At 40.6% G+C, this 26,473-nt stretch overlaps 1 protein-coding gene across 5 annotated transcripts in view; it reads right to left on the reverse strand.

Annotated features, from left to right (window-relative positions):
- Nucleotides 1-26,473, reverse strand: part of USP45 (ubiquitin specific peptidase 45) — a 127,073-nt gene that overhangs the window by 64,544 nt on the left and 36,056 nt on the right. For 4 of the 5 annotated variants that reach the window (XM_075202829.1, XM_075202828.1, XM_075202826.1 and 1 more), the window contains exons 7-8: nucleotides 23,028-23,120; nucleotides 21,255-21,385 (exon numbers count right to left, since the gene is read on the reverse strand). In XM_075202829.1, coding sequence (XP_075058930.1) covers nucleotides 21,255-21,385; nucleotides 23,028-23,120 — 224 coding nt within the window. Of the gene's footprint in view, nucleotides 1-21,250; nucleotides 21,386-23,027; nucleotides 23,121-26,473 lie in introns of those variants that run through there. The other variant, XM_075202831.1, reaches the window with a different exon arrangement.

Raw genomic sequence — 26,473 nt, forward strand, 5'->3', positions numbered from 1 at the left:
CATATATCCTCTGTGGAACATATTACTGGACTACTAAACAGTACATTGCCTAAATGTCATGCGATATGGAAAACTTGTTTCCAATTTAACAACTCATCTACCTCTGGTTTGGAGTAACACCTTGAATGTGGCCTCCCCCAGAATTTCCCCAAATGCTACCTCACCCCACCCATATTCCCCCCATTTCTTCCCTCCCATCCCTGATTGGTTGCTAGGGGCAACACCTCCACTTTTTCTTTTTAGTTGGTTTAGTAAATCTACCCTATGTCTTAATTTTCAAACCATGTATTTATTTATAGATCGATTGTTTATTTACTATGCATTTCTTTACCTATTTATTTCTAAACCATGTAATTCCTAGTAAACACTGTGATTAATAATGTGTTCCCCAGACGAGCCTTTGACTTGATCTGTCTCCAACCTCCATAACACTCCCACCCTGCTCATAGCACTTGATGCGAAAAAGGCCTTTGACAGGGTGGGACGGCCCTATGACTCTTGCAGCCATGGGCAGGGGGGTTTCTGTCCTGGCTTCCAATCCTCTCCCTTTGCGGTACATAATGGCACTCGCCAGAGGTGCCCACTATCCCCACTCCTATTTGCCTTAATGATTGAGCTTCTAGCCTGTAAAATCCACACTAATCCCAATATCTCCGGAGTCCACGAGGGCCCCTCTGAACACAAATTATCCCTCTACATAGATGACATTTTTCTTTCAATTACAAACTCCCGCATATCGCTGCCAAATATCCTTAATGATATATATCCCTCTTTGGCACTCTAACTACAAAATCAATGCCTCTAAATCAGAAATCCTTAACCTAAATTTTCCCCCCATCCTTTTATCATCCCTTAAATCTAGCTTCGCCTTCAGATGGCAGTCACATGGACTAAAATACCCGACCCGCTCCTATGATCAACTGTACGTCCCTCTGTTATTGTCTGCCATCAAAGCGGATCTCTTAAAATGGGATAAACTCATTGGGACCGAGTCATTAAAGAGAGTAAGACAAAAAAAAAAAAAGGAGTAAATGTTCTCCAGGACAAACCATGTAACAATGGAAGGGGTGCTAGGTAGTTTATTATTTTGCACGTAAATTAAATACTGGCTGTTTTTTCATATAGCACACAAATACTTGATAGCTTAATTCTTAAACTGAAATTTAAAGTTAATCTAGGACATGCCCTTCTGTTACTAAAAATCTGTCCTCACATTTTAAATTTACCTCCACCCTCCAATGCAACATGGTTTTGCCCAGGTAGTATGTTACTCCTTTTTTATGCATTGCTCTCCTTAATGACTCAGGCCCATTATCTTCTGGACTGGTAGGATAAATGCTCTTAAAATGAATTTCCTTCCCCGCCTTTTATATCTTTTTCAAGCTTTGCCCCTTAAAGTTCCTGACAACTCTTTCAAGCTCCTACAACAAATGCCCACCAAATTTGTTTGGTCTGCTTGAAAACTTAGGATTCCGGATGCAGATACTTCATAAACCAGCCCAAGAAGGTGGGCTCGGAGTCCCTAATTTCCTCAAATATTATTGTGTTACTTACCTAATGGCACTCACCAGGGATGCCCACAATAGCCCACTCAAGGTGTATTCCTTCACTCTCCTCCGGGTCAATAAATTTGGGTCGATATCAAAACTCACCGTTACTATCTCATCCGTCTTGCTACTCTGGCTGAAACCTCAACACCGACCCCCCACTCACATCCCCCCTCTCATTGTCGCTCACCTCTTGGAATCACACAGTATCCCCCTACAATCTAGCCCCCAATGCCTGGCGTATGATGCCTTTATGGCATAATCTCTATTTTATCCCGGGACTCCATCCAGCTAATTTCTAATAAATAATAAACTTTTTCACTGATTTCGCTCCTTTTCAATTCTTCCCCTTTTTTGCTGACATACAGACACGTTTTTGCATCGACTTGTTTTTTTCAGTACCTCCAACTTCGTCACTTATACGACACACGGTTGTTGATATCCATCTCTCTTGTCCATTGGTCTCTTTCTGTTCCCTTCGATCCTCCTCAAAGGGTCTGATATCTACCTTCTACCGCCTCATTCTGAAACACAAATGCCCCCTCAAAGACTCCCATGAATTTAAATAGGAGGACGACATGGGGGAGACACTCACTCCGGAAGAGTGGAACAAGATCCACCTTAACTTATCTAAGACTTCTATGTGTGTTAAAATAAGTAAAAATAGCTGTAAGACTTTCTACCGCTGGTACTTGGTTCCCCACCACCATTACAAAATATACCCGGCACATCTCAGATGTGCTGGCGCCTGTGTGGGCAGGAGGGTACGTTGCCTCACATCTGGTGGCATTGTCCGAAATTATGCTCCTTCCAGAAATCTATCCATCAATTAATTTTCAATATCACTCAGATCTCTCTCCCATTCCCCGATTCCTCGCTCAATTCCTAAAATTTACAAACACACTCAGAAACTCATCACACATATACTTAGTGCCATTAGATGTCAAATTGACCTTTTTCGGAAAAATCCAAACCCACCTCTGCTCCCATCCATCATCAACCACATATGGCAAGTATATCATATGGGATATATTATTAGTATTCTCCGCCACACCCTCATCCCATTTAATAAGTCCTGGAGTCTTTGGACTATCAAGGAGCCTCTCCCACCTTGGCTTTCTAAGGCCGCATAGCTCTCATTCTCTCTCATGTCATGGATCTACATCTTTGCTACTAGTTTCTTCCTTCTTTTTTGGCTAGTGACTCCACCCCCCCCCCCCTTTCTCCCCCCCTCTTTTCATTCTTTCCTCTTCTTCTACCCCCATTGACATTATATACTGTTTGGAATGTGCTGCCTATTTTTCTTGGAAGCTAAATTGTTTTGATTCACATATTACGTCAACTTCCCACTCTGTAATTTACTTGTAAAATTCAATAAAAATTTTATTATAAAAAAAAAATTGTTTTAAAATAATAATGTGCTTTAATTTATTGTTTATACTGTTGGATGTCAGATCTTCCTCTAGTTTGCACACCACACACACATTTTAGGTAAAATTATCTTTAGGCACTCACCTCATAAAGGAAACAACTTAACTTTTACTATTTATATTATTTCAAGCAGTTGAAAAACATTTGGACAACTCCCTTTAATATAACCTGCCCCTTGTGTAACAAGCGGCGTGTCCCCCCAGACTACCCCTCTTGCCAGAAGCCACAATGCACATCACCCTGCAGCTTATGTTATTTGAGGTCCTAATCTGTGGCGGCTACTATAAAAACAACAAAAAAAACCAACCTTTTTTTGGAAAGGACTTAATGGATTTATAATACGGATGAAAGCTGCCGCAACAATGAGCCAATTGTAGACAAAGCCAGGTTATTTCAAGAGTAAAATAGAGAGATCACACTCACAAAACTCTCATTGATACTGAACATTCTTATAGTGAGAGTGTATAAAGTATATCCTATGTAAGAACAAATTGACACACAATAATGTAATGGTAAAATGAGCAGAAGTGTATGTCATGTTACAAGAATTTCGAAACGGCAGTATTTCATGATGTTGTATTTCATGATTTAAAGTTAGAAGCAAACCCAGCTAGAACAGTGATGGGCTTCTTCAAGGATCGGGAGCAACTGACTAGGGGTCGCAGGTGAAGGCTCAGTGGGCTGTTTGTTGCCCATCACTGAGCTAGAAGGAGAAATCTTGCACTTGGCAAAAGCTGTGTTGCAGAGGAGCAAATTTGAAATGTATGGACAGGCTTTGAATTGGGAGGCGATTTCTGGCACACCTCTAAATCACGGTGTAAAACATAGCTGCTCAACATTTGTGTAAAACATACAAAAGCAAGCAATATTTTTCCTGTAAGCAAAAAATAAAAATAAAAAAATGCATTTATACCCCTTGCATCGTAGCATGGTTTGTCCAGGAATTTTTACCTTTTAGCTAGATTTGCTCCTCACTCTAATTGATTAATTGAAGCTTCACAGTGTTTGCATATGTAACATATAAAATGAAAGATTTATTACATAGTCGCAAGTGGTTGCCAGTGTCAAAGGGTTATATCTGTAGTAATACGGGCACATATGCTTCTCGTTCAGTTCCGGATGTATCTCTGAACACAGGCGGAAATCCAAATTTTTTCATGCACATTTTTCAATCACAAGTTATGCTTTATTGATTCTATTCTGAATCTGCCCAATATCTCTAAATGGTATAGAAAGTATTATATTCAGGGGAAAAAATATTTTAGCTCTAGATTTATAACTAGAGATGGGTGAGTCAATTCAGACAAATTCCAAAGATTCTCAAAACAAAAATGATTTGCGGCCAAAGAAAATCAACAAAGACCAAAGAAATATCACATGTCTATAGCCTTTTAATGCAATTTACAGCACCTTTGGCACTCATTCTTCCTTGATTGTGCTAGGGGAGAATGCCTTGTGAACCCTAATTGTGATTGTGAATTGACCTGTTACCTCCCAGTTTTTTCTCTAATTGTCACTATTAATAAGTTAGGTTCATTACATTGTCAGTCAGTTTCTTTATAAGGAATAATAAAGAAAAGTACACATCTAAAAATTACAAATTTTCAATCTCGTTTTTTTTTACCCTCTATATAAGCAGCGGTCGAAGTGGACCAGTATATGGTGGTATGAAATACCACCACTTCTCTTACTGCTTTGATTGTAAAAATATCCACTTACAATTTACATACCACCACTAAATTAACAAGAGCATTTCTGAGGAACAGAGGAGATAAGAGTTCTTGTCAACAGTGTGGGAGAGGGGGAATAGAGGAGACGGAACACAAATAAATTCAGTCTTGGATATGTTCAGTTCGAGAAAACGTTGGGACATCCAGGACGAGATGGCAAACAGACCACTGGACACCCAAGAGAGGAGAAAAGGTAGATGATTTGGGTGTTATCAACATAAAGCTGTTACTGGAGACCAAACTAGTTGATAAGTTCAGTAAGGGAGGATGTATACAAAAAGAAAAGAAAGTCGCAGAGGAAGGCACCCTGTGGGACCTTGATGGGGGATGGGAGAAGCCAGAGAAGGAGAGGCTAGAGAAGAAGGAGGTAAACCACTAGAGAACCGTGTCATGAAGTCCAATGGAATGAAGTAGGAGCATAAGCAGAGAAAAGTGACCAGATTCAATGCGCATTTCTGAAGAAACCAGGGGGTAAATTTATCAAGCTGCGGGTTTAAAAAAGTGAAGATGTTGCCTATAGCAATCAATCAGATTCTAACTGTCATTTATTTAGTACATTCTACAAAATGACAGCTAGAATCTGATTGGTTGCTATAGACACCTTCTCCACTTTTTCAAACCCACAGCTTGAAAAATATACCCCAATGTCTGTTTAGATTGCCATGGTTGGAGCTTGGCACATTAAAGCATAACAGAGGAGTCATGGGCAGAGGTGAGGGAGTGGCTGTGGAGAACACCAGTGCACGCCAGGGTGGTAATTGGGGAGATGAATGTTTCAAGCTAGGAGGAAAATATTGCACGGGCGAGGGAGTGGAGATTGTATCTGGAGAATTCAGATATGACACAGATGTAGGGGAAGATGAGGTTGAGGGTGTGACCAAGCCAGACACCAAATTTATGAAGCAATTGGGAGTCCATGGGTCAAGGAGAGAGCAGCAGGAGAATCGGTGTCAGTGGAGGAGAGGCAGGTTTCAATCATAAGGAGGAAGTTAAGAAAGTTATATGAGAAGAGATTGTGAATATAAACAGCTTATTGCGGATGGGTCTGGCATTCCAGAAAGCACAGAAGAAAGGGAGAGAGTGAAGTGAGGAAATTGGGATGAAGTTGGCAGAAAGCATGAAACAGAAAAATTAGAGCACACACACACTATGTACATGCTCCAAGATGAAATTTGTGTAGAGTGCAGGTAAAAAATATATTGTTAAATAAAGTGTAGCTAATCACAGACCAAATAAAACCAGTAACACAAGGCAATGCCATGGCTGCTAGTTCTTCATCACATGCAACCTTACAAGCACCAAGAAAGCTCAATCCAAGAAATAAAGTCTTAGATTATGCAAACCGAAAATCTTCGGCTTAGAATTATTTTTAGTGTGACATGGATATGGCAGTGGTGAAGTGCGTAGCACGTGTGCAAAGGGTCAGTTGATGTCACTAGAAAGCAAAGCTCATGATCTCAGCCCCAGATCCAACAGGGAAAGTCAACATAGTCTCCCCTGCAAGAAACATCCAAAACCTGATAAAACAGAAGGCAATTCCAAAAATAAAGATGAACATGTTACTTGTGTGCTTAGTGTTGTTTTCCTTGCTTATAGTGATGAAGGTGATGAGAATGTTGTGGCACTATAGAGACACAGATGAGCACAATTGATCAGTCCAAACTATAAGTTTTCAGTCATTGTCACTTAATTTCTGGAATAATTGCATGGGAAAAATCCAACCAACCACTACTGCTGGAAGTAACACAGAGAGAAAATACATAAGGACACATCCCACAGCACTCTCCCTAAAAATATATTTAGCGAAAGATGTAAGCTTTCAAAATGATGCCTTTCAAGTTTGTTGAATCTGCGTTATTTTGAGATTCCAATGGCATGTGCAGAAACAAGATGGCAAGTACCTTAACCTTTATGGACTGACTGGAAGTGATCATGACAAATCAGAGCTGAGATCATACAAATCAGAATGAATGATTTGAAAGCCTAGTTTAAATAAAACAAACGATTCATGAATTCAGAGTTAAAGAGAACATCTTATGATTACCATCTTATGGGCATTTATGAAACATGTTTACCGTTGCAAAAATTAAAGAATAGTTTCTGTTAATAGTTTTCGAAAGCTCAAACAAGAAAGATCACCTGTGAGAATTTATAATTGAATTGGACATTTCTTTGGACTAATAGTTTTAGACTTTTTATCTTAAAAGACATTTTGTACTGTTTGTGGAAGCGCTATTATTCACATTCTATTATATTTTGCCATTCTTGTATTGCTTAGTGCCACACATTTGTGAATAGAGCAGCATTCACTCAAGCGCTTGTTGGAGTGTCATATTTGTATTATTTGAGAATTAAAATGCGTCTAAATCGCAGAGGACAGTATATCTGGAGCTTCATACAACACTATTCAGAACATGTAAGACCATGTATTCTGAGCTCTCTCTAAGGGATATGTTTATGCTCTAAAGTTTCCCAATGGTGACTTCTTTTCTGGTCACTCAGGGGGATCTAAATTTCTATGTTTAAGAGTTCATTGCATCCTTCACTTATGGTTTTCAGGCATTTTGATCACAAAAAAAGTGAAATAAATGCATGAAAATTTCACAAGAAAAACAAGCAATTGATTTTGGCAGTATTATGTAGCGTTTTAGTAACTGTACATTTCCTAGTTACATATATAACTTGTTCTGCAGTAACGCTAGTAACTACAGCCACTAGTCAATGAGAAACATCGCCCTGTTTTGCATTCAGCTCAACAATAAGGTGAAGTCCAGTTTGTCAAATCATCCAAGAGGCCTGCACACACCCATGGGTGATAAAAACAAAACAAAAACCTAAATAAAAATAGTAGTTATGGCAAGGCCTGGACAGGATGAATCCTCAGTGAGATACAAGGAAACAAAAATAGCCTGCTAAGCTTGTGATACTTTTTGCCCGAGTTACATATTTTATTAACCATGAGTACCAAGAATATTAAGTACTAATTTCCCTAACCGAGGATGTTACTTCCATTACTTTTGAATAATTTTGGCCCAGGTCATGGGTGCAAAAAATGACTGTATTTGACTGTATTAGACTGAGGCAATAATTTTGTGACAGACCATTTTACATTTGCTAGGACTTTCTGTGGTAAGCATGAAAATTGTGACATCATGTGATGCACTCGCTAAATACATGCATCTACTTCAAATGTGCACAATATGGTTTACCAGAAATATAAATGTGTTTTCATAACAAAAACAGTACTGACAGCTCTGCACAGACACACAGTTGTAACTTATCAATTCAATATCCTATTATATTGTACAAAAGGATCATAGAAGCAACTTGTTTAGGAAAATATCGATTCTATATTTTGCAATTAAATTTAAACAAAACTGAAACGAATGAGTGGCTAAGGTGCATTGAGAACAACACTGCAAGTGCTTTACAAAGAACATATAAAGAAGAGAATTCCTTCTTACTAGTAAGGTTATAAATAAGGGTAAAGATAGGCAATTAACAAAAAAAAAAAAAACAATTCCCTATGCACTTGGTTGCTACACAGCAAAAAACAAATTTAAGATATCCACAAAAAAATAAATAGATAAAAGGAGAGATCTCATCAGAAGAAACCCTTTTGAAAAGAAAAGAAACAAGAGCAGTTGGATTGTTTCGCATATCTTTCTGCAATATTCTGCATTCAGCAAGAGTGCTTATCTCCATAAGAACTTTGCACTATCCAGTCACTATTTTGCAGTATCACTGGTTTGCCCAGTATCCTCAGTTATGTTGCTACAATTGGTTCTGAGTCTCTAGGGCTAATTATTGTTAGAGGACAACTACTTGTCCTCTCAAAGTTCGACTTCGAGAACACACTCATATATATATATATATATATATATATATATATATATATATATATATATATATATATATATATATATAAAATCTCTCATTAGAAGAGGGTTGGAAATTCACTCTCTTGCACATCATTTCAAGACTCGGCATTCTTGTAAAGCAGAAAACAAGAAATGTTTAGGGGATTCAAAAAATAGAGGATAATTAGAGAAATACAGGTTTAGTTAGTCTTTTATCAAAAGCAGAAATGAAATGGATTTTCATATTGAATACAATGACCGCTAATGGACTCAATGCTTGAAGTTTGAAATAAAATGGTTTCTGTAAGATTTCAGAATGCTGAGTTTGAAACATTACATTTCTATAAGAATGCACTCAAGTGATATGTATTGTGACCATATAGATCTGTTATCATATATTTTCATGTGTTTTTTAGGCACAATCACCAGTTGTTTTTCAGTTGAAATAGGTCGATATGTAGTAGAATGCTTGTATACCATTGTGATTGCACATTACTCATATTTGTTCATTTTTCCTGAGGTATTTGTTTATTGGTAACAGGGGATCTTTGATGGATACGTACCAGTGTGCCCATTAAGTTGGGTTTACAAAGGATAATTAATATGGAGAAATGGATATTGAGTTTATTGGATCCTTCTATGGTTTTGGTTAGCGATTTGCGTTCCACAGTTTCTGGATCCTATTTCCTGGTTTGCGGATCAAAGGACTGAGTGACGTCAGTATGTGTGTCTACCGTCACAGGACGCTTACATCCATGCCTTGTTTGCAGATGGAAAGAAATGGAAATGAGGCGTTTTGATCCACTATTTAAACTTTGGAAGGACACATTTATTACAGTTTGCCTTGATAAAGACTTGTACATAGTCGAAACGCGTTGGATTTAATTTTAGAAGGTATTGTGGTGTGGACTCAAAGGAGGCATTTGAACAGGAAACGGGGATATGAGCAGGACCTGCCCACGTTTTCAAGGCTGTTTACATGTGATCCTTTCGATTTAATGCACTAGATCCGGTCCTTTTCTGGGTTTTTTTGGGTTTCGTGGAAATTCGCCGATTAACTATTTGGAGGTTGACCATCGGAAGTGATGATTATATCTGAAGACTTGAATATATTGAAAATCTTGTAAGCATATATATACCCATAAGAGTTGTGAGTGTGTGATGATCACGGGTGATGCATTGAAAATTTTCCTCACTTTTTGATGGTGGAAAGGACTTCAATATCGGACAATGGTGTTTAAGCAATACTACACTATGTTATGATGTATGTATTTTGTAGGTCATACTCTGTGATCTAATCATTCAAATTAGGAGACCTTATAGAGTTGGAGAAGATCACATTCCAATGTGTTTTGGGGAGAGTGCTTGATGTATGTATATAAATTGTTTTGTATTTGTTAGGAACCCCTCCAGCCGGCACAACACAACCCGGAATCTACTCTGCCAATCAGGTGTTCACTGGAGCCCCTGATGGTGGGGACAGACTGGGCCGCAGACTGACAGAGGGTCGTGAAGTGTGTACCGGCTGGGGAGAACCCAGGCAAGCGGAGTGAGGTCCAGGCTGAGGTCAAGGGCCGGCAGCAGACAACAGTATCAGTAAGCAAGCTGAGGTCAGGGGTCACAGGCGGATAGCAGAAACGGTAAACAGGCCAGAGATCAGGGTCACAGGAAACACAAGCGAAGTCCAATTCAAAGCCAAGGGTCATACACGGGAAATCAGTAGCGGTATCAAAATACAGGAACAGGAACAAGCAGGTCAGCAGACTGGAGCACAGAAGCTATAACCGGCAATGAGGCAGCAGACCTCATTGCCTTATATACAGACACAGACCAATCAGCAGTGGAACACACTCCTGTAGAGTAATTACAAGAATCCAGCAGGACCAATCAGGACTATTTATGCGCATGCGCCCGGCTACCAGCACCGCCGGGACGCAGCGCTAGTGAACTGGCGTCCGGCCGTTGCCCTGGTGACGGCCGGACAGGAGGAGGAAATGACGTCCCGGTCGTCAAGGTGACGGCCGGAACGCTGGGGCGCATGAGAAGCGAGCCGCGGCGGCTGTGAGTACCGCCGTGGCTCGTGACAGTATTGTTATGTGATATAGAGGGATAGTGGTCCTTCAATATACCTACTTGGCAGCATACTAAGTCCAGCGCCAGTTACATTTACAATATATTGTAATGCTCATTAAACATACATGCCATTGTTTTAATGTTGGGGCTCATTAGGGGAAAGCAGGCATAATTATTAAACCTCTGTGTGCGATTGATTTAATGTTTAATTAGGGAGAGGGAGAACCAGAGTGTTGCTTGGCTTTCCAGGAGGTGAATAGTACCTAAGTGTCTTTTCAAACAGGGCCCCAACATTCCAATATCTGCCAAAGACACAACAAGCAGGTAGTCAAAAAGTATGAGAGAGCAGCAGAGTCTGTAAAAGATCTGATTTTGGTGGGGCAGTGCTGAATTTGGGGGACTGTCCTACATAACTTTTCTCCTGAATGCAGGTACAGTCCGGAGGTATGTCCCACTTCACACTACTCTGCTCATGAGGGGGGGGGGGGGGGGGAGCGGTGTGTACTCACTCATGCATGATATTTTTGGGCTTGTAGTTCCACAATTGCTGGAGCATGCTGGGGGGTGGGGGAGGGGTTAGTGGACAGTGATCTCTGGGAATATGGCAGCAGATAAATAATTTCTGATCTATTTGTGGACTGGATGAGAGTGGCAAGGGATGGAGTTCGATGTTGATTCTTATGTGGGAGTACATAAGTGTGCTCAGTGCTAGCTCTCTGGAGGACTATGCGCACAGCTATAGATGTATCAATATTACATGTGAGTAGGAGAAAAGTGAAATAATGTTGGAGGCATTTATAGGGTAAGTAATGTAAATAGAATTATATGATGAAAATGTGCAGGGAGATGTCAAGGAAAAACATTTTGGTATGAACAGATCAAATATCTTGCCTAAGCCCCATGGAGTCTTAATCTAGTTCTGCTAAGAAACACCACCAAAGGACTGCATAAAAAGTAAAGTTTTAGCTTCATTTTCAGACTATAATGTCTGACATATGTTAGTATAAGTAGATGTGAGACTGGGACTTCAATGACTATCAATTGTAGCTTTGTGATTTGCAAACCAGAATTAGCCATTATTTCAGACTTCTTATCACAATGGAAATTTAGCAATTTATATCAAAAGTCAGGTACTTTATTAGCAAGAGCAGCACTTTTATAAAGGAAATATATTTAAATTGTATAGCTATCCTCAAGTGCTGAAGGTTTGTACATTTGTTTTCTGTTGGCCCACTGAATGAAAAAGGTTAATATATGTCAAGCACTATCTCTCCAGATAAGTAAAAATGAAAATCAGAGTAGTGGAAAACAAACAGACGGGCCCTGTAGCGATATATCCAATCTGTCCCAGCAAAACGTCTGACAGCTGCAACACTAACAAAATTAACAGTGGATGAATTAGTACCAGACGCTAAACAGTTGCCATGGAGAGAATCATCCTCATAGTTTTAGTTTCCAGCATGGCAGGCCATGGGAGCTGTAGATACCGCAGAGGAAAAAAACAAATTGGCTCAGTCAATGATCTCTTTACTTGTAGCAACTGTGATTAAATATTTTCAGCCTATAAATACTAACAATAGAATTTGGATTTTACTTTATTTTTAACTTTTAATTATTTATAAAATAGACAATTATCTATGGTAAACAAAGTGGCTGCAGATAACATTCAGCCAAAATATGCACTGCGACCGATACGGCACATTTGTTGGCGAGTTTGGGGCTCATGCATTATTTGTATCAGTAAGCACAATGCATGTATGAACAAAAGGCACTTCAAAACATGTTTAAGGAAGGTTTAATGAAAATAAACTGTGAATAGGCACTTTGTAACATTCATTAGTGCACATACCAATTTCCATACTTCAGCTGAAAATAAGAGAGCTTAAATTGGCCCTCAGGAAGAAAGGCATAGAATACAATGGAAAATGAACAAACTACCATGGAATTCCATGGTAATTTACTATGGTATACTGTGCCTGCTTCCATAAGGGGGATGTGATCTGTGTGGCAATTTCCCTGTGCTCATCTAATTTGTACTGCATGAGAATGTTGCTTTTTGCATAGATTAAAAAAACATTTACTTTTTCGCTTCTATTAGCTAGATCAGCCAACAAAAATGTGCCCAAATCTTCCAAAAATGACATTCCCCAGACACATTACACTACAGGCACCACAGCAGAGTTGATGGATAAATAATTTACGTCACCCATCTCTACTACGGCTAAGTACTACTATTAATAAGTCACTCTTTTCAGAAAGAATGATGTATAGATTTATATGCTACACAGCAATAAGAACGTTTATTAAAAGCCAATAAGATATTTCCTAGTTTTGTCTCTACAAATGCTGCAGAGCCTTTGCTTGATAGAGACCACTGCTGAAAAATATTGATGTACATTGGAGATGACATTTCATTAAAAAGGTCCCTAAATGTGTCTAAATGTCCATATTATTGCACTTCTCATCTCATTAATGATACATGATTAATTTTGTGTGGTTTCAGATAGATGCTCAAATAAATATACGTATTTATGCTTAATTTGACACAGGTTGCTAGATATCCAGCATAGAGTGCTGCTTCTAAGGCACTATATAAAGAACGATCATGAGAATGATTATGAGTGAGAATGATTATGGCTATAGGAAAAGGAAAGGGTCAGAGGGCTTATAATTCTGTTGAAAACTTGACAATAACAGTTGTAATAAAGCATAAAACTTTAATTGTAATACATAAATGAATTAAATAATACTAAAACATAATCAAATAACAGGATAATATGATCTACTGATCACACACTGTAGCAAGCAATCTATAAAGTGCTAGCACGAATATATAAAATGTGCACTGGTATGAAATACGAATTAATGATGTGCTTGTAAACGAGCAAGATAAATGAGTGTTTCCCGGATGTGAGCAAGCGCGTGCAGGATTTGGCATAAACAGAAAGACTGTTGAATTGTTCAGGTTTATTAACTCTTATAGATATACATCATAATATAGGGATGCCAAACGTGTCACTGCTGCTCTACCCTCTTCTAGACCAAAGGTTAATGCAACACATTGCTTCCAGATACAAGACTTGTCCCCCTGGTATAGAAGGAATGTAACGCTTCAGCAGCTAGTCACAAAATATGGATGCCTCTGAAGAACGAAAAACAACAGACTGGCAGTTTCTGGCCAGCTTCTATCCAATGTGAGCAGGCAGAAGTAATGAAACCTCCTGCTAACCCTGGTGGGGACTACAGCATGCTGCTGCGGGGGGCACTGTCACTGTGCCATTTTACCACGGTCTGTTCAGCACTGGCATCGGAAGGGCCTGGTGTGCAGCTTGAGACTCTAGTAAATCAAAGACGCGGTTCTGAAGTGACCAGTCACAACATACCACGCACATGGGTGATTAGGTCACAACAAGATCGTAGCGGACAGAAAATAAACTATTTTTTTTTTTTTCTTCAAACTTTTTAACCGGCACAAGTAATAATTAAATTATTCTGATACATTACATATATTTATTGATACATAAGATAAACAAATTTAAATACTCAAACATACTTTCAGATTATTCACATAAAACTAAACCCATGTGAAGCTATGCAACATTGAGCTAATATTATTATTAATAATTCCGTAAGAAATAAAGGTCCGTGTTCTGTACAGTCTTGTTTTTCCTACTGCAAACTTCTTAACTGCCAAAATTAAAAACATAATAAAATTTGTAATGATCTTATATTTATAAATATGCTACAAAAAAAAAAAAAATTGAAAAAAAAAATGTAGCTTATTTTGAAAAGACATTGCTTGCAATTGTTTTCTAGACATGGACTTTACATAAATTGCATCTTATCTGTGAAATCAGTGTTTAAATTTTATAATACTTTGCTCGAAACAACGCACGTCAAATCTGGTTTGTAATGAATCATCATTTTATTAAGCTACTAAATATAGAAGACAGAAGGATATCAAGCCGAACACATTTTAAAAAATATAGGATAGCAATTGATGAACATTTTTAAACCAGCATGAGAGCATAGAATTAGCGTTAACATTGTATATCAAAGGCATATTTATAACAAAGAGTTACATTAAACGGTTGGTCAAATACTTTTTCTTGTTAAATGTTTACATAACTAAAATATACATAAGACAAACATGAAGGAGGTGCCCACATTCAAATAATTTTCCAAAGGATATAAAATAATAATAATATAGACATGTAACATATATTTACTTGATACCACGGCCCAATCACTTACAATGATGGACATCTGTGCTTCTGAACATTGTATAGAAGGAATATCCAGGAGGCAGCTTAAGTGGCATTGTTATTTTGTATCATTTCAATATATAATATACATATATAATATAGATTATATATATATATATATATATATATATATATATATCATTCTTAGCAGTTTTATAATATTAAAAATACTTTTTATGCATGCTACTGCCCTGATAATAGCAGAAGAAATATTAAACTCATACAGACAGCACTTCGTCTATGAACAAATCCTTTTTAAATAAGTCTGATTGGACAGCACATAATATTTAATCACATATAACCACTAGCATTGTTCAAACTCCGCTGCTCCCCTTTATATATACCATCCTCGATGGGAAATTATCTGTAAGGAAAAGGGGGAACCGGCTTGTGCACTATAGATTATTTCACAAGATAATCTACAGTGGAAACACATACATGTAATAAGAAAGATCACATATCTGTTAACTTGCCCTTGAGGGTAAACTAGCAATTTGTTGAGGACTCCAATCAACAATTTCTAGAAGAGACAGGGATATCTCTAAGCAGGCCTCAGACCAGGAAGTACAGCTAAGCCTTGTTTTCAGATACCAATCACCTATGTATGTGCAAGTGTAGCCAGACTCAACCTGTTTCAACCACATGGATAGCGTATTCTTGTCTTGAAGCCCTGTGAAACCACTGCCATGCCTAGTGCTGATAACTATGCCTGAGCTTCCATACGCATATGGTCCTGATCAGGGCCGGACTGGCCATCTGGCGCTTCTGGCATTTGCCAGAAGGGCCGATGGCTGTATGGGCCGGTCCGGTCCCTGCGCTTCCAGTCCCGCAATTTTTTCTTTTCTTTCTTTTTTTTAAACTTCCGCGCGATGACGTTACATTGCGCCGACGCAGCCGCCCAGGAGCCTTCGGTAAGTTGGTGCGCTGTTTATCTTTGTGTTCCGTCCAGGGGATAGTGACAGGTACTGCAGAGGGGGGCTGTGGTGGGCAATAACTAAAAGTTACTGCACGGGAGAAGTGATGTCTGCAGGGGGAAGAAAATGTCTGCAGGGGGAAGGGGGGGGAATGAGTGACAATGTATGCATGGGAAAGGGGGGGGGGGGGGTGAGTGACAATGTATGCATGGGAAGGGGGGGTGAGTGACAATGTATGCATGGGAAGGGGGGGTGAGTGACAATGTATGCATGGGAAGGGGGGGTGAGTGACAATGTATGCAGGGGAAAGGGAGGGTGAGTGACAATGTATGCATGGGAAAGGGGGGGGGGGTGAGTGACAATGTATGCAGGGGAAAGGGGGGTGAGTGACAATGTATGCATGGGAAGGGGGGGTGAGTGACAATGTATGCATGGGAAAGGAGGGGTGAGTGACAATGTATGCAGGGGAAAGGGGGGGGTGAGTGACAATGTATGCAGGGGAAAGGGGGGGTGAGTGACAATGTATGCATGTGAAGGGGGGGTAAGTGACAATGTATGCATGGGAAAGGGGGGGGTGAGTGACAATGTATGCAGGGGAAAGGGGGGGGGTGAGTGATAATGTATGCATGGGAAAGGGGGGGTGAGTGACAATGTATGCATGGGAAAGGGGGGGGGGTGAGTGACAATGTATGCATGGGAAAGGGGGGGGTAGGTGACAATGTATGCAGGGGAAAGGAGGGGTGAGTGACAATGTATGCAGGGGAAAGGAGGGGTGAGTGACAATGTATGCAGGGGGAAGGAGGGGGAGGTGAAAATGTCTGCAGGGGGAAATGACTGTAGGAGGGGGACAATAAAAATGGCCAATGTGTGTGGGGGGACAGTATACGACTGTAATGTGTGTGGGGGGACAGTATATGACTGTAATGTGTGTGGGGGACAGTATATGACTATAATGTGTGCTATTAAGTGAATGTGGGGCTGCTTGGGGAAAATGAGGTATATTTATTGAATGCGATTATGAATTATTTAATGCCTGAGATGGTTGTGGAAATGGTTATTTTTATTAAACATAAATGCTATTTAATTTCTTGCTGGGGTTGTTTGGAGGGAGGGAAATAGGTTAACTTATTAAATGTGAATACTATTTAATGTTTGGGGCTGGTTGTAGGGAAATAGGTATATTTATTAAATGTATATACTATTTAATGTCAGGGCTAGTTGGAGGGAAATAGATGTATTTATCAAATGTGAATACTATTATTTTAATGTTGGGGCTGGAGTGAGGCCTACATTTAAAACGTGGGTGCTATATTGATTTAACACAGGTGCTGGTTGGAGTTTTCTAAATTTCATGTACCCATTTTTTATTTCCTAATAGGGCCTCCAACATTCCAGGATCCAGACAAGCAGCAACTGATCTAAAGACACCAGCAGCCACAAGTGGTGACAATGACAAGACAGGTAGGAGAGACCAGGACAGTCTGCCAACTGTCCTGAATTTGGTGGGTGACTGTCCCGCTTAGTCAGGATTTGGTCTGACTACAAGGACAGTTGGGAGGTATGTCCTACTTCACATTGTACTGCTTGTGAAGGCAGAACTGTGTGCACCTAACAGTAGTGCTCACAGTATTGCCTGTGTATTTGTTGAAAATGTGTCTAATAATCATATTACATCATAGGAGTTTCCCTGTCTTAAGTGCCTAGGGCCCCCAAGCCTTAATCCAGCTCTGGTTAGCAGGAGGGAGCGGATAGCTGCTCCCAGTCCCTGGATAGGACACAGTCTGCAGAGAAAGCCGAGGAGCTCTAAGTCTCATGAGATTTATTAATCTTGTGAGACTAAGAGCTTCCCTGCTCACTCTACAGGAAGTTCCCACTCTGATGGATATCAGCAGCATCAGATGCATAGTGGGCTGGGGGTGTTGTAATGTGTTTCTGGGGTGGGGGGTGGTATGATGGGGAGGGCCTGATAAATGTAATGTTTTATTATAATGTATGTATGTATGTATGTATCAATGCCCCATGTTGACCACGCCCCCAACATAATGTGGCCACGCCCCTGCTGCTGCACAGCAGCACACGGTTTTGTCCTGCTCATCAACAGAGATGGGCCTGTATGCTTGAAATGCCAGGGCTGATTTTTACTCCCAGTCCGGCCCTGGTCCTGATGCTGTCGTCGAGATACAATGGTGGTACACCAGTACGGAGGGAATACTTAACTCTGAGCTAAGCTGTTAAGTCCTATACCTTCCATGATAAAGAAAGGTTTCCAATAGTGCTTGTGGCAATCTTCAGCCAAGCTGTTGGAACCCTTATTTTAACCAGACCCTGGCCAAATTGTAGCAGAGTGGAGTGGTGCGGAGACTGTTGCCAGAGCAACGAAGCAATCCGGTCCGCTGGGTCTTTCCAAATACCAGCTCCCGTCCAAGCTGTTTAGCCCATATATTAACTCCAGCCAAGCTGTAACAGCAATCCTTTTCTTACTTGATGATCACAGCCGCTCGCCTGAAGCGCTTTACTGACTTGGTAAGGATCTGGACCCCAGTTTCCCTTTCTTCAGCAGGTCCACAAGGTGAACAGAGCCACAAACAACTCCGAATGGAAAAGGTTCTTGACTGAAAAATCAGAGTAGAAGATGCGTATTATGAGTCCAAATTTCCCACTGTGGAAATCCCAGTCTGCAGGGGTAGCCCCAGGTCAGATTGTCTTGGTATTGGCCTCGATAGAAATGTGGGCTCTGATGGGCAGGGATTAGGATTCTCACACCCCTGCTGGGCTGGTGCCTCCATGTCTACCAAAATCCAGGGAAGAACAATAGTGGTCAAACTGATTAACCAGATTCCTAATCCCAGTTAATGGAGAGCAACTCCTCATTTCAACCCTTACTAGCATTTATGATGTTGAAGGGGTTGAAGGAACTGCTAACTTCCTGTTTATGTGAAGAGAGGGGGATAGATGTCAGGAAGTGACAAAGTCATCATTTTGTGATCCAATGACAAAATACCACAAGGAATTGCTATAACCCAACTGGCATTATTTAAGAACCCGAAAGAAATGGAAACAAATAACAATATAAAACAGTCCATAAATATATGCTCCAGTTTGAATGTTCCGATGGGGAAAATGAGGCCTATCAGCCCCAGCGTTTCACACAGGACATTACGTAATTACAGCTGCATGATAGTTCAGAAATCAAGTGTCATCATAACACTACAGGTTTTCTGGCCCACTGCAAATAAACAATTATGATAATTATGAAGTACTGCACTATAACAGGCACACTCCCTACTTGCCCACTACTTTATAAACCAGACGCGGTACGGTCATTTCAATCTAGTTAGCTAAGCACTCACCTAACTAACTGAAGATGGGCTTCTTCTCATGACTGAAGTGCTAGCTATGCCAGGGTAGTTGTTATAAAGTTATTACGGTTATTAGTGATTTGTAGTGCTTTAGAGAGTACCTGTCGCTCATTCAGATGCAACCATTTTGTAGGTTATGAATGATATGTTTTAATTTGAAATTGCAAAGTATGACTTTACACTTGTTTTCCTGATAGTGCTCTAGTTCTACATACCTAGTTATTCTGCAGATGATTGCAATCTGCTTTTGAATCATTTTATGGGCTAAACAATATTCATGAGAATGTAGGGCATGAAGTGTGTCAGTGATATCACTAGTTCCTAGATATCATTTTGGGCATGCATTTAGTAGTATGAGAAATGTTGCTGGCAAACGAAACCGCAACTTCTTGAACGGCAAAGATTTACATTGTGGTATTCAGAGTGCTGTCGATAGCCTCTTATTCATATATAAAAAAAATAACATTTTTATATACATGTCTTTAAATTTGGTGGGAGCAGTCTCTCTTTCTAATTGTACAGTGCATCTGTCAAGATTTCTAAGAAACGTACGCACATTTCAGTGAACGTTTGCATAAAGCTAGTGTGATTTGACAAATGTAGAGACGGAAGCTGGTATTTTGTTTTATGCAGAAATTCATAATTTGAGGCAAGCACACAAGGAGTAGGCAAAGTATTAGCAACAGCAATTTTTAGCATAAGCCACATCGACTCTCACTTGGCCTAAACAAAACAGGCACCAATAAAGCACTATTGCTTGGCAGTGCTGCCTCTTAAGAGAACAAAGTGTGCCACTCTGTCAGGAAAACCACATCTGTCAGCCAGCAGAGCACATAATTAGGTTGGTGATTAAGTGATTAGCTATCTTCTGTCCAATTTTGTTGAAATAATAAAATGGGTCTTACAAGTAAAATGTACTCAGTAAGCAGGCTGTGCAAGAGCTTTATGAAAGCTAGAAGCTTTAGTAATATACACAGAAAATATAATTTATCCCTGTCTACACAGGTGTTTTAATGTATTCTAGTCCCTATACAGCAGCATAAACTCCCAACAGGAGATGTCAAAGAAGCCCCAACAGATTTGCAATCATTTGTTGGAAAACACATCCCGTGACGGGACCTGTGGCTACCAAGGATGGCTACTGTACCAAGTTCATCTAAAGTATAAATCACAGCCAAATTATATCTTCAGTAAACTAATCAGAACATAACTCAAATGATCTCTCAGCCTATCAGATGCTCACACTGTTTTGGTCTAATTGTCACACTTCGTGAAATGGGCTGAAATAATATACTGAACATCTGGGGGTAAATGTCTTAATGTCCGGATTCATCAACTCTGGCGAGATCGGCGTCTTCAGCGCTTAAATTTAAAGCGGCGCTGCCTTGTAAAGGGAAGTTTCCCTTTACAAGGCAGTGCCACTTTAAATTTAAGCGCTGAAGACACCGATCTCGCCGGAGTTGAAGAATCCGGACATTAATACATTTACCCCCTGTTGTCCAATTAGCAGCAGGCCACAATTTAACTGCCCTCCCCAGGCCAGTGCCCACCCCTGTCTTTCGCAAATGACACAGAGCTCCATTGCCCAAACATCACCAACATCCCCTTCTGTATAAAACAAATATATTCTACCAGTAAATAAAACTTATCATTAGTTTTTTTATTTGTCTTGGCAGGCATCCATAAGGAAAAAATGCTAAATGGAAGAAACAAGAAACAACTTTCTACCTATTACTGGGCCCATGGGGCCTTTCCACAAATCAGGGACCAATTAGAAATGGATTAGCTTACCACTTTTCTTTGAAGATAGCCCATCTCATTAAACCATTTTTGTTAAAATAAAAACAGTTTCGATGAAGTCTGTGAGATGTCACTTAAATATAAGTGTATGGTATGGCAATTACAGAAACTGCGGATTCTCATTGGTTCTCCCCTTCACACACCCCCGTCTCGCAGCCGTTTTAAAGTGGTGAGCAAAAATGTTCAAATAACAATCAAGTAGTCTACTTAAGAAAAAGCTCTCCAACATTTGGAAATAAGTAAGTAAGGCAAGAGGACAAATTACCATGACTTACTTTTGGCAGAGCTGGCTAAAGAGCATTTTTGGCGCCACAGGTTCTTTTCCAGTCTCTTTCATACTATGCAAGAATAAGACCACTGCAGACGTGAGAGGTCCAGGACTGGTAAGGTTAATCACTAGTGGATCCTACAATGAAGGGAGACACAAACCATGACTTCAATACTAAATCGCACAGAAATAACCTTGTTAGGCATACATGAGCACTAGTAAATAGTAAATATGTTATTATCTGTGAGCTAACCAATTTAATGGCAGAAGGAGAACCTATACATTACTTAAATGTAATTAGGCCTAACTCGTGCGTTGGTGTTTTTCTTTGATTGCCAATGAAGATTTTAAAATAATGAGATAAATTATTAATCCAGTTCCAAACAGTGAAAATAACCCCTGGGCCTTAATCTCAGCCTAATGTAGAGAGTTGTATTACATACAGGAAAGGACTTTGAATCATGTTTAGTTCTCATACATTATCTTATGTTAGACATTCTGGGTATGGCTTAAAGTTAGGAGCAAATCCAGTGAGGTGTGCAAATGCAATTTTGTATGCATGCAGGTAAAATACTGGCTGCTTCTGAATGTAACACACAAATACTGGGCAGCATTATATTTACATAACTATTTAGAGTTAGCCTAGGACACATCCCCCTCCCAACTCAAATTCTGGCCTTATATTTTTAATTTGCTCCCCTTGCAGCACAACATGGTTTTACAAATGTATAAAATTGTACCTTTCAGCTGGATTTACTCCTAATTCTAAATGAGCCCTTTAAATGACTCTACAAGCCATAGCCTACACATCCATATATACATATTTCACACAGACAATCACAAATGAAAAGACAAAAAAAAAACCTCAGTTGTCTGCAAGTTCATGCCAATAGCTCTATTAAGTAAAAGAAGCATACATTTTACTACAAAAGGCTAGGTATTGCACATTGGTTCTAAATATTCTCTGAGAAATATCTAATTTAACGGGTCTATTTATCAATAGGAGAAAGTCCCTAGATCCAACTATAACGGATTTAAGGATTTTTCCTATTTACCACACCCCCTTGGCTGGTGAAGTCTTTCACCAGCAGTAATCTTTGCGGAGGGCCTCAGGCGATGCTTCCCCACACAAAGCATGGAGAAGCCCATTTATGATAGAAAAGTACCGCCGCTGTCCTCCGATGGCTAAAGCCATCTCAGAACGGCATTAGCCGGGGGTCATTGGATGAGAAAATGCTTCATTAGTAAAATAAAGCAAAAATATAAAGATGAAATCCGTAACTGGAAGCCCAAGTCCAGGATTCCAATTACAGTGGCATGTTCCAGCCCATAGTCACAATTACAGAAGAACCCTGCACTGGTCGGGCGAGCGATAAGACTCGCTCAGCTGTCCTGGTGACATTTTTTGTTAAATTGCACAACAGAAGATTTACAATCGTCGCAATAGGCAACAATAAAAAAAAAAATCATAATGGAGTAAGTAAACCGCTTAGTCAGATAAGTAAAGTTCACAGAAATTTCCTCCAAAGGCACATTTCTGCAAGGATACTCACTCACTATGTGGGTGGATAAGTAAGGTTTCACTAGGCCTACAATGCAAGACAAAGCTTCACTCACACCAAAATGTCACATGTAATAAAGACATTCCCAAGGTCCCATCAATCTCATGATTCATTTAGGTCACAAATGGGGCTTTACTGAGCAGTTTTAAAGCATAATTTGGACAATGCAAAATTATTTAATGCCTGGAAATCCAGAACAATGCTCTAAATAGACTTACCAAATTCTCTTCATTTTGGCATAACTTTAATTTTGCACCCTTTTCTTTCATTTCAGCTAGAGCCTCAGTTAACATGTGTGTATGGGCCAGGTTCTGAAACACAGGACAGGACTCATTAAAACAATATGCAAAAACTGTTAAAATAAATTAATTACATAAAACACAACATTACATTTCCATGATAACCAATCACGTTAGACTGGTCTGTTGGCCTCTTAAAACTAAGCTAATTTAGCATGTCCAACAAAATTCTTTAGCCCCCTTCATCATACCTCCCAACAGTCTCGAGTTATTCTGGACAGTCCTGCCATTGGGAAGTTGGGAGGTATTCTGTTCACTGCTGTGGTGAACAGGTGCTGTGCACTAATGTGCACAGGAATGAAGGGGTTTGGAGCGGAGAGGATGGGTAAACGGGGCAGTCTAGCACTTCAAAAGCGCTAGGCATGCCCCAGAGGTGTGACCACACGCCTGTCCTGATACTGCCTAACCAAATATTGGGTAGTATGCCTACAGGGAGTGAAATAGTACAGCATCCCATAAACAGCGCTGTTAGTGATGGAATTATTGACAAGTCTTAACAGATCCTCAGCCTGAAAGGTCTGTTTTTAATATTGGTACAGGGTTTGGTTCATCACTTTTCTCCTAGTAAACATCTAGGTGTGGTAGCCCATCTGTATAAAAATCAGATGGCAATGGAATGATAAAGTATAATTTAATTAATCTTGGTATATTTTTCCTAGGGACAAAATATAAATAAACCACTCTTATTCAGAGTAATATACTTTTGGGTAATGGCATTTACATGAAAGACCTCTGAGACAATGCTTTACCCACTGAATTCATAGACACAGGCTTGCGCTGATACAAATTATCCACCTACAGACAGCAAGGTTTGTCCTTGCTAGGATTCTCAGCGCAGGATAGTATGTTCTGGTAAGCATGTGAAGCTTTATTTATCATAAACATCTATAATGATGAGATTTTTGGTCAGGGAGGTGACCTAGACAGTAAGACTCTAGTAGAAGAGATAGATTGCTCTCCTATGCCAGCACTAATTGGGTATTATAGCACTTGCCACTAACAAAGACAGCAATGAACCATGACATATAAACAAATTAAACCCTGGCCTCCTGAGCTGCACAGAATGCAGCATGATTAACTGCACAGGAATCCAGCACTAATGCTACCTATGCCCACACAATGTTTTCAAGTGTGCTTCTCCTTAACATATTATTGCTAGCTAGAAAATAATTTGCTCATTCAATCATGCTGGACTTCATTAGGATAATTAAAGAGAATGAAGTGAACATCTCAAATGGCCATACGCAAACCTGTCTTTTTTTTCTATCTTGCTTTAACATATCATTTTTAGATATGGGCAGGGATATTTTTTACTTATGACATGCATATGAACTCACAAAAATAAAAACAATTATTTAAATAATGACTGTGACTGGATCACTTATAAATAACTTATGGTATAAGTTTATTTGAAGGCAGGGCGCTTATTTATATAATTGCAAATGTACTTATTTTTTTATATTGTGTGTATTTTGGTAAAGGAAATATCTTTATTTCTGAGACCAGAGGAAGAAATTTGTTGTTTTTTTTGCTAGAGGAAATGCATTATTTATGATGTATATACCTGATGCAATAAGCCTTTGTTGAGGAAGTCTTTTGTGTATTTTGGTAGGGAACTGACTTGTTTGGGGTCTTGTAACTTTTCTTTAGGAATGTGTATTCTGCAACTGTCTGAAGAAAGGACCCATGTTAATCTCATGTTAATTAGACCTTTTGATGTATGAGGGTCCAGCACCTGAAGGCACAGGAAGGTTTAATTAGACTTGATGTTAGATTTCATGTGTCTAAAACAAGATGCAGGAAATAGCAGCAAGTTTTAGGATATGACAGTTAAGTGTAAATATTGTTACCTTTGCATTGCATCCTGATTCTAAAAATAGCTCAGACCTCAGAGGGCTGGCTTACCCTGTGACGCTGTGTCCAAAACTGTATAAAAAGCACTGTTTTGTATTGAAAATTGTTCTTGTTTCATCTGACCTGCTCACTCGTACCTTCAACAAGGGTGAGCAAATAAACATCTCTTGCGTCAAAGACCTGCTTGGAAACTTCTCTATCCCTGTGACCAGGGCCGGACTGGCCATCGGGCACTTCTGGCAAATGCCAGAAGGGCCGATGGCTAGTTGGGCCGGTCCAACGGGGCAGGATGTCCGTCCGAGCAGCGCAGCTCACTGCGCGCTGCTCAGCAGACAGTGTCAATGCGATGTGCGGCGCGCCAGTAATCACATGGGAGGCGCATCATGTGACAGCACCTGTCACATGATGCGCATCCCATGTGATTACTGGCGCGCCGCGCATCGCATTGACACTGTCCGCCGAGCAGCGAGGTGATAAGGTAAGTGTGTCTCTGACTGGGGGAGGGGGCTGGCTGTCACTGACACTATGTCTCTGACTTGGGGGGGAGCTGGCTGGCACTGTCACTATGTCTCTGAATTGGGGGGGGGGGCTGACTGTCACTATGTCTATGACTTGGGGGGGCTGGCTGTCACTGTCACTATGTCTCTGACTGGGGGGGGGGCTGCCTGTCACTGTCACTAAGTCTCTGACTGGGGGGGGGGCTGGCTGTCACTGTCACTAAGTCTCTGACTTGGGGGGCTGGCTGTCACTATGTCTCTGACTTGGGGGGGGGGCTGGCTGTCACTGTCACTATGTCTCTGACTTGGGGGGGCTGGCTGTCACTGTCACTATGTCTCTGACTTGGGGGGGCTGGCTGTCACTGTCACTATGTCTCTGACTTGGGGGGGGCTGGCTGTCACTGTCACTATGTCTCTGACTTGGGGGGGCTGGCTGTCACTGTCACTGTCTCTGACTTGGGGGGGGGCTGGCTGTCGCTGTCACTATGTCTCTGACTTGGGGGGGCTGGCTGTCACTGTCACTATGTCTCTGACTTGGGGGGGCTGGCTGTCACTATGTCTCTAACTTAGGGGGAGGCTGGCTGTCACTGCCACTATGTCTCTGACTTGGGAGGGGGGGGCTGGCTGTCACTATGTCTCTGACTTGGGGGGCTGGCTGTCACTGTCACTATGTCTCTGACTTGGGGGGCTGGCTGTCACTGTCACTATGTCTCTAACTTAGGGGGGGCTGGCTGTTGCTGTCGCTGTCTCTGTCTTGGGGGGGCTGGCTGTCACTATGTCTCTGACTTTGGGGGGGCTGGCTGTCACTATGTCTCTGACTTGGGGGGGCTGGCTGTCACTGTCACTATGTCTCTGACTTGGGGGGGGCTGGCTGTCACTGCCACTATGTCTCTGACTTGGGGGGGGGGGGCTGGCTGTCACTATGTCTCTGACTTGGGGGGCTGGCTGTCACTGTCACTATGTCTCTGACTTGGGGGGGCTGGCTGTCGCTGTCACTATGTCTCTAACTTAGGG

Source organism: Mixophyes fleayi, chromosome 3 (assembly GCF_038048845.1).
Source record: "Mixophyes fleayi isolate aMixFle1 chromosome 3, aMixFle1.hap1, whole genome shotgun sequence".
Taxonomy (NCBI): Eukaryota; Metazoa; Chordata; class Amphibia; order Anura; family Limnodynastidae; genus Mixophyes; species Mixophyes fleayi.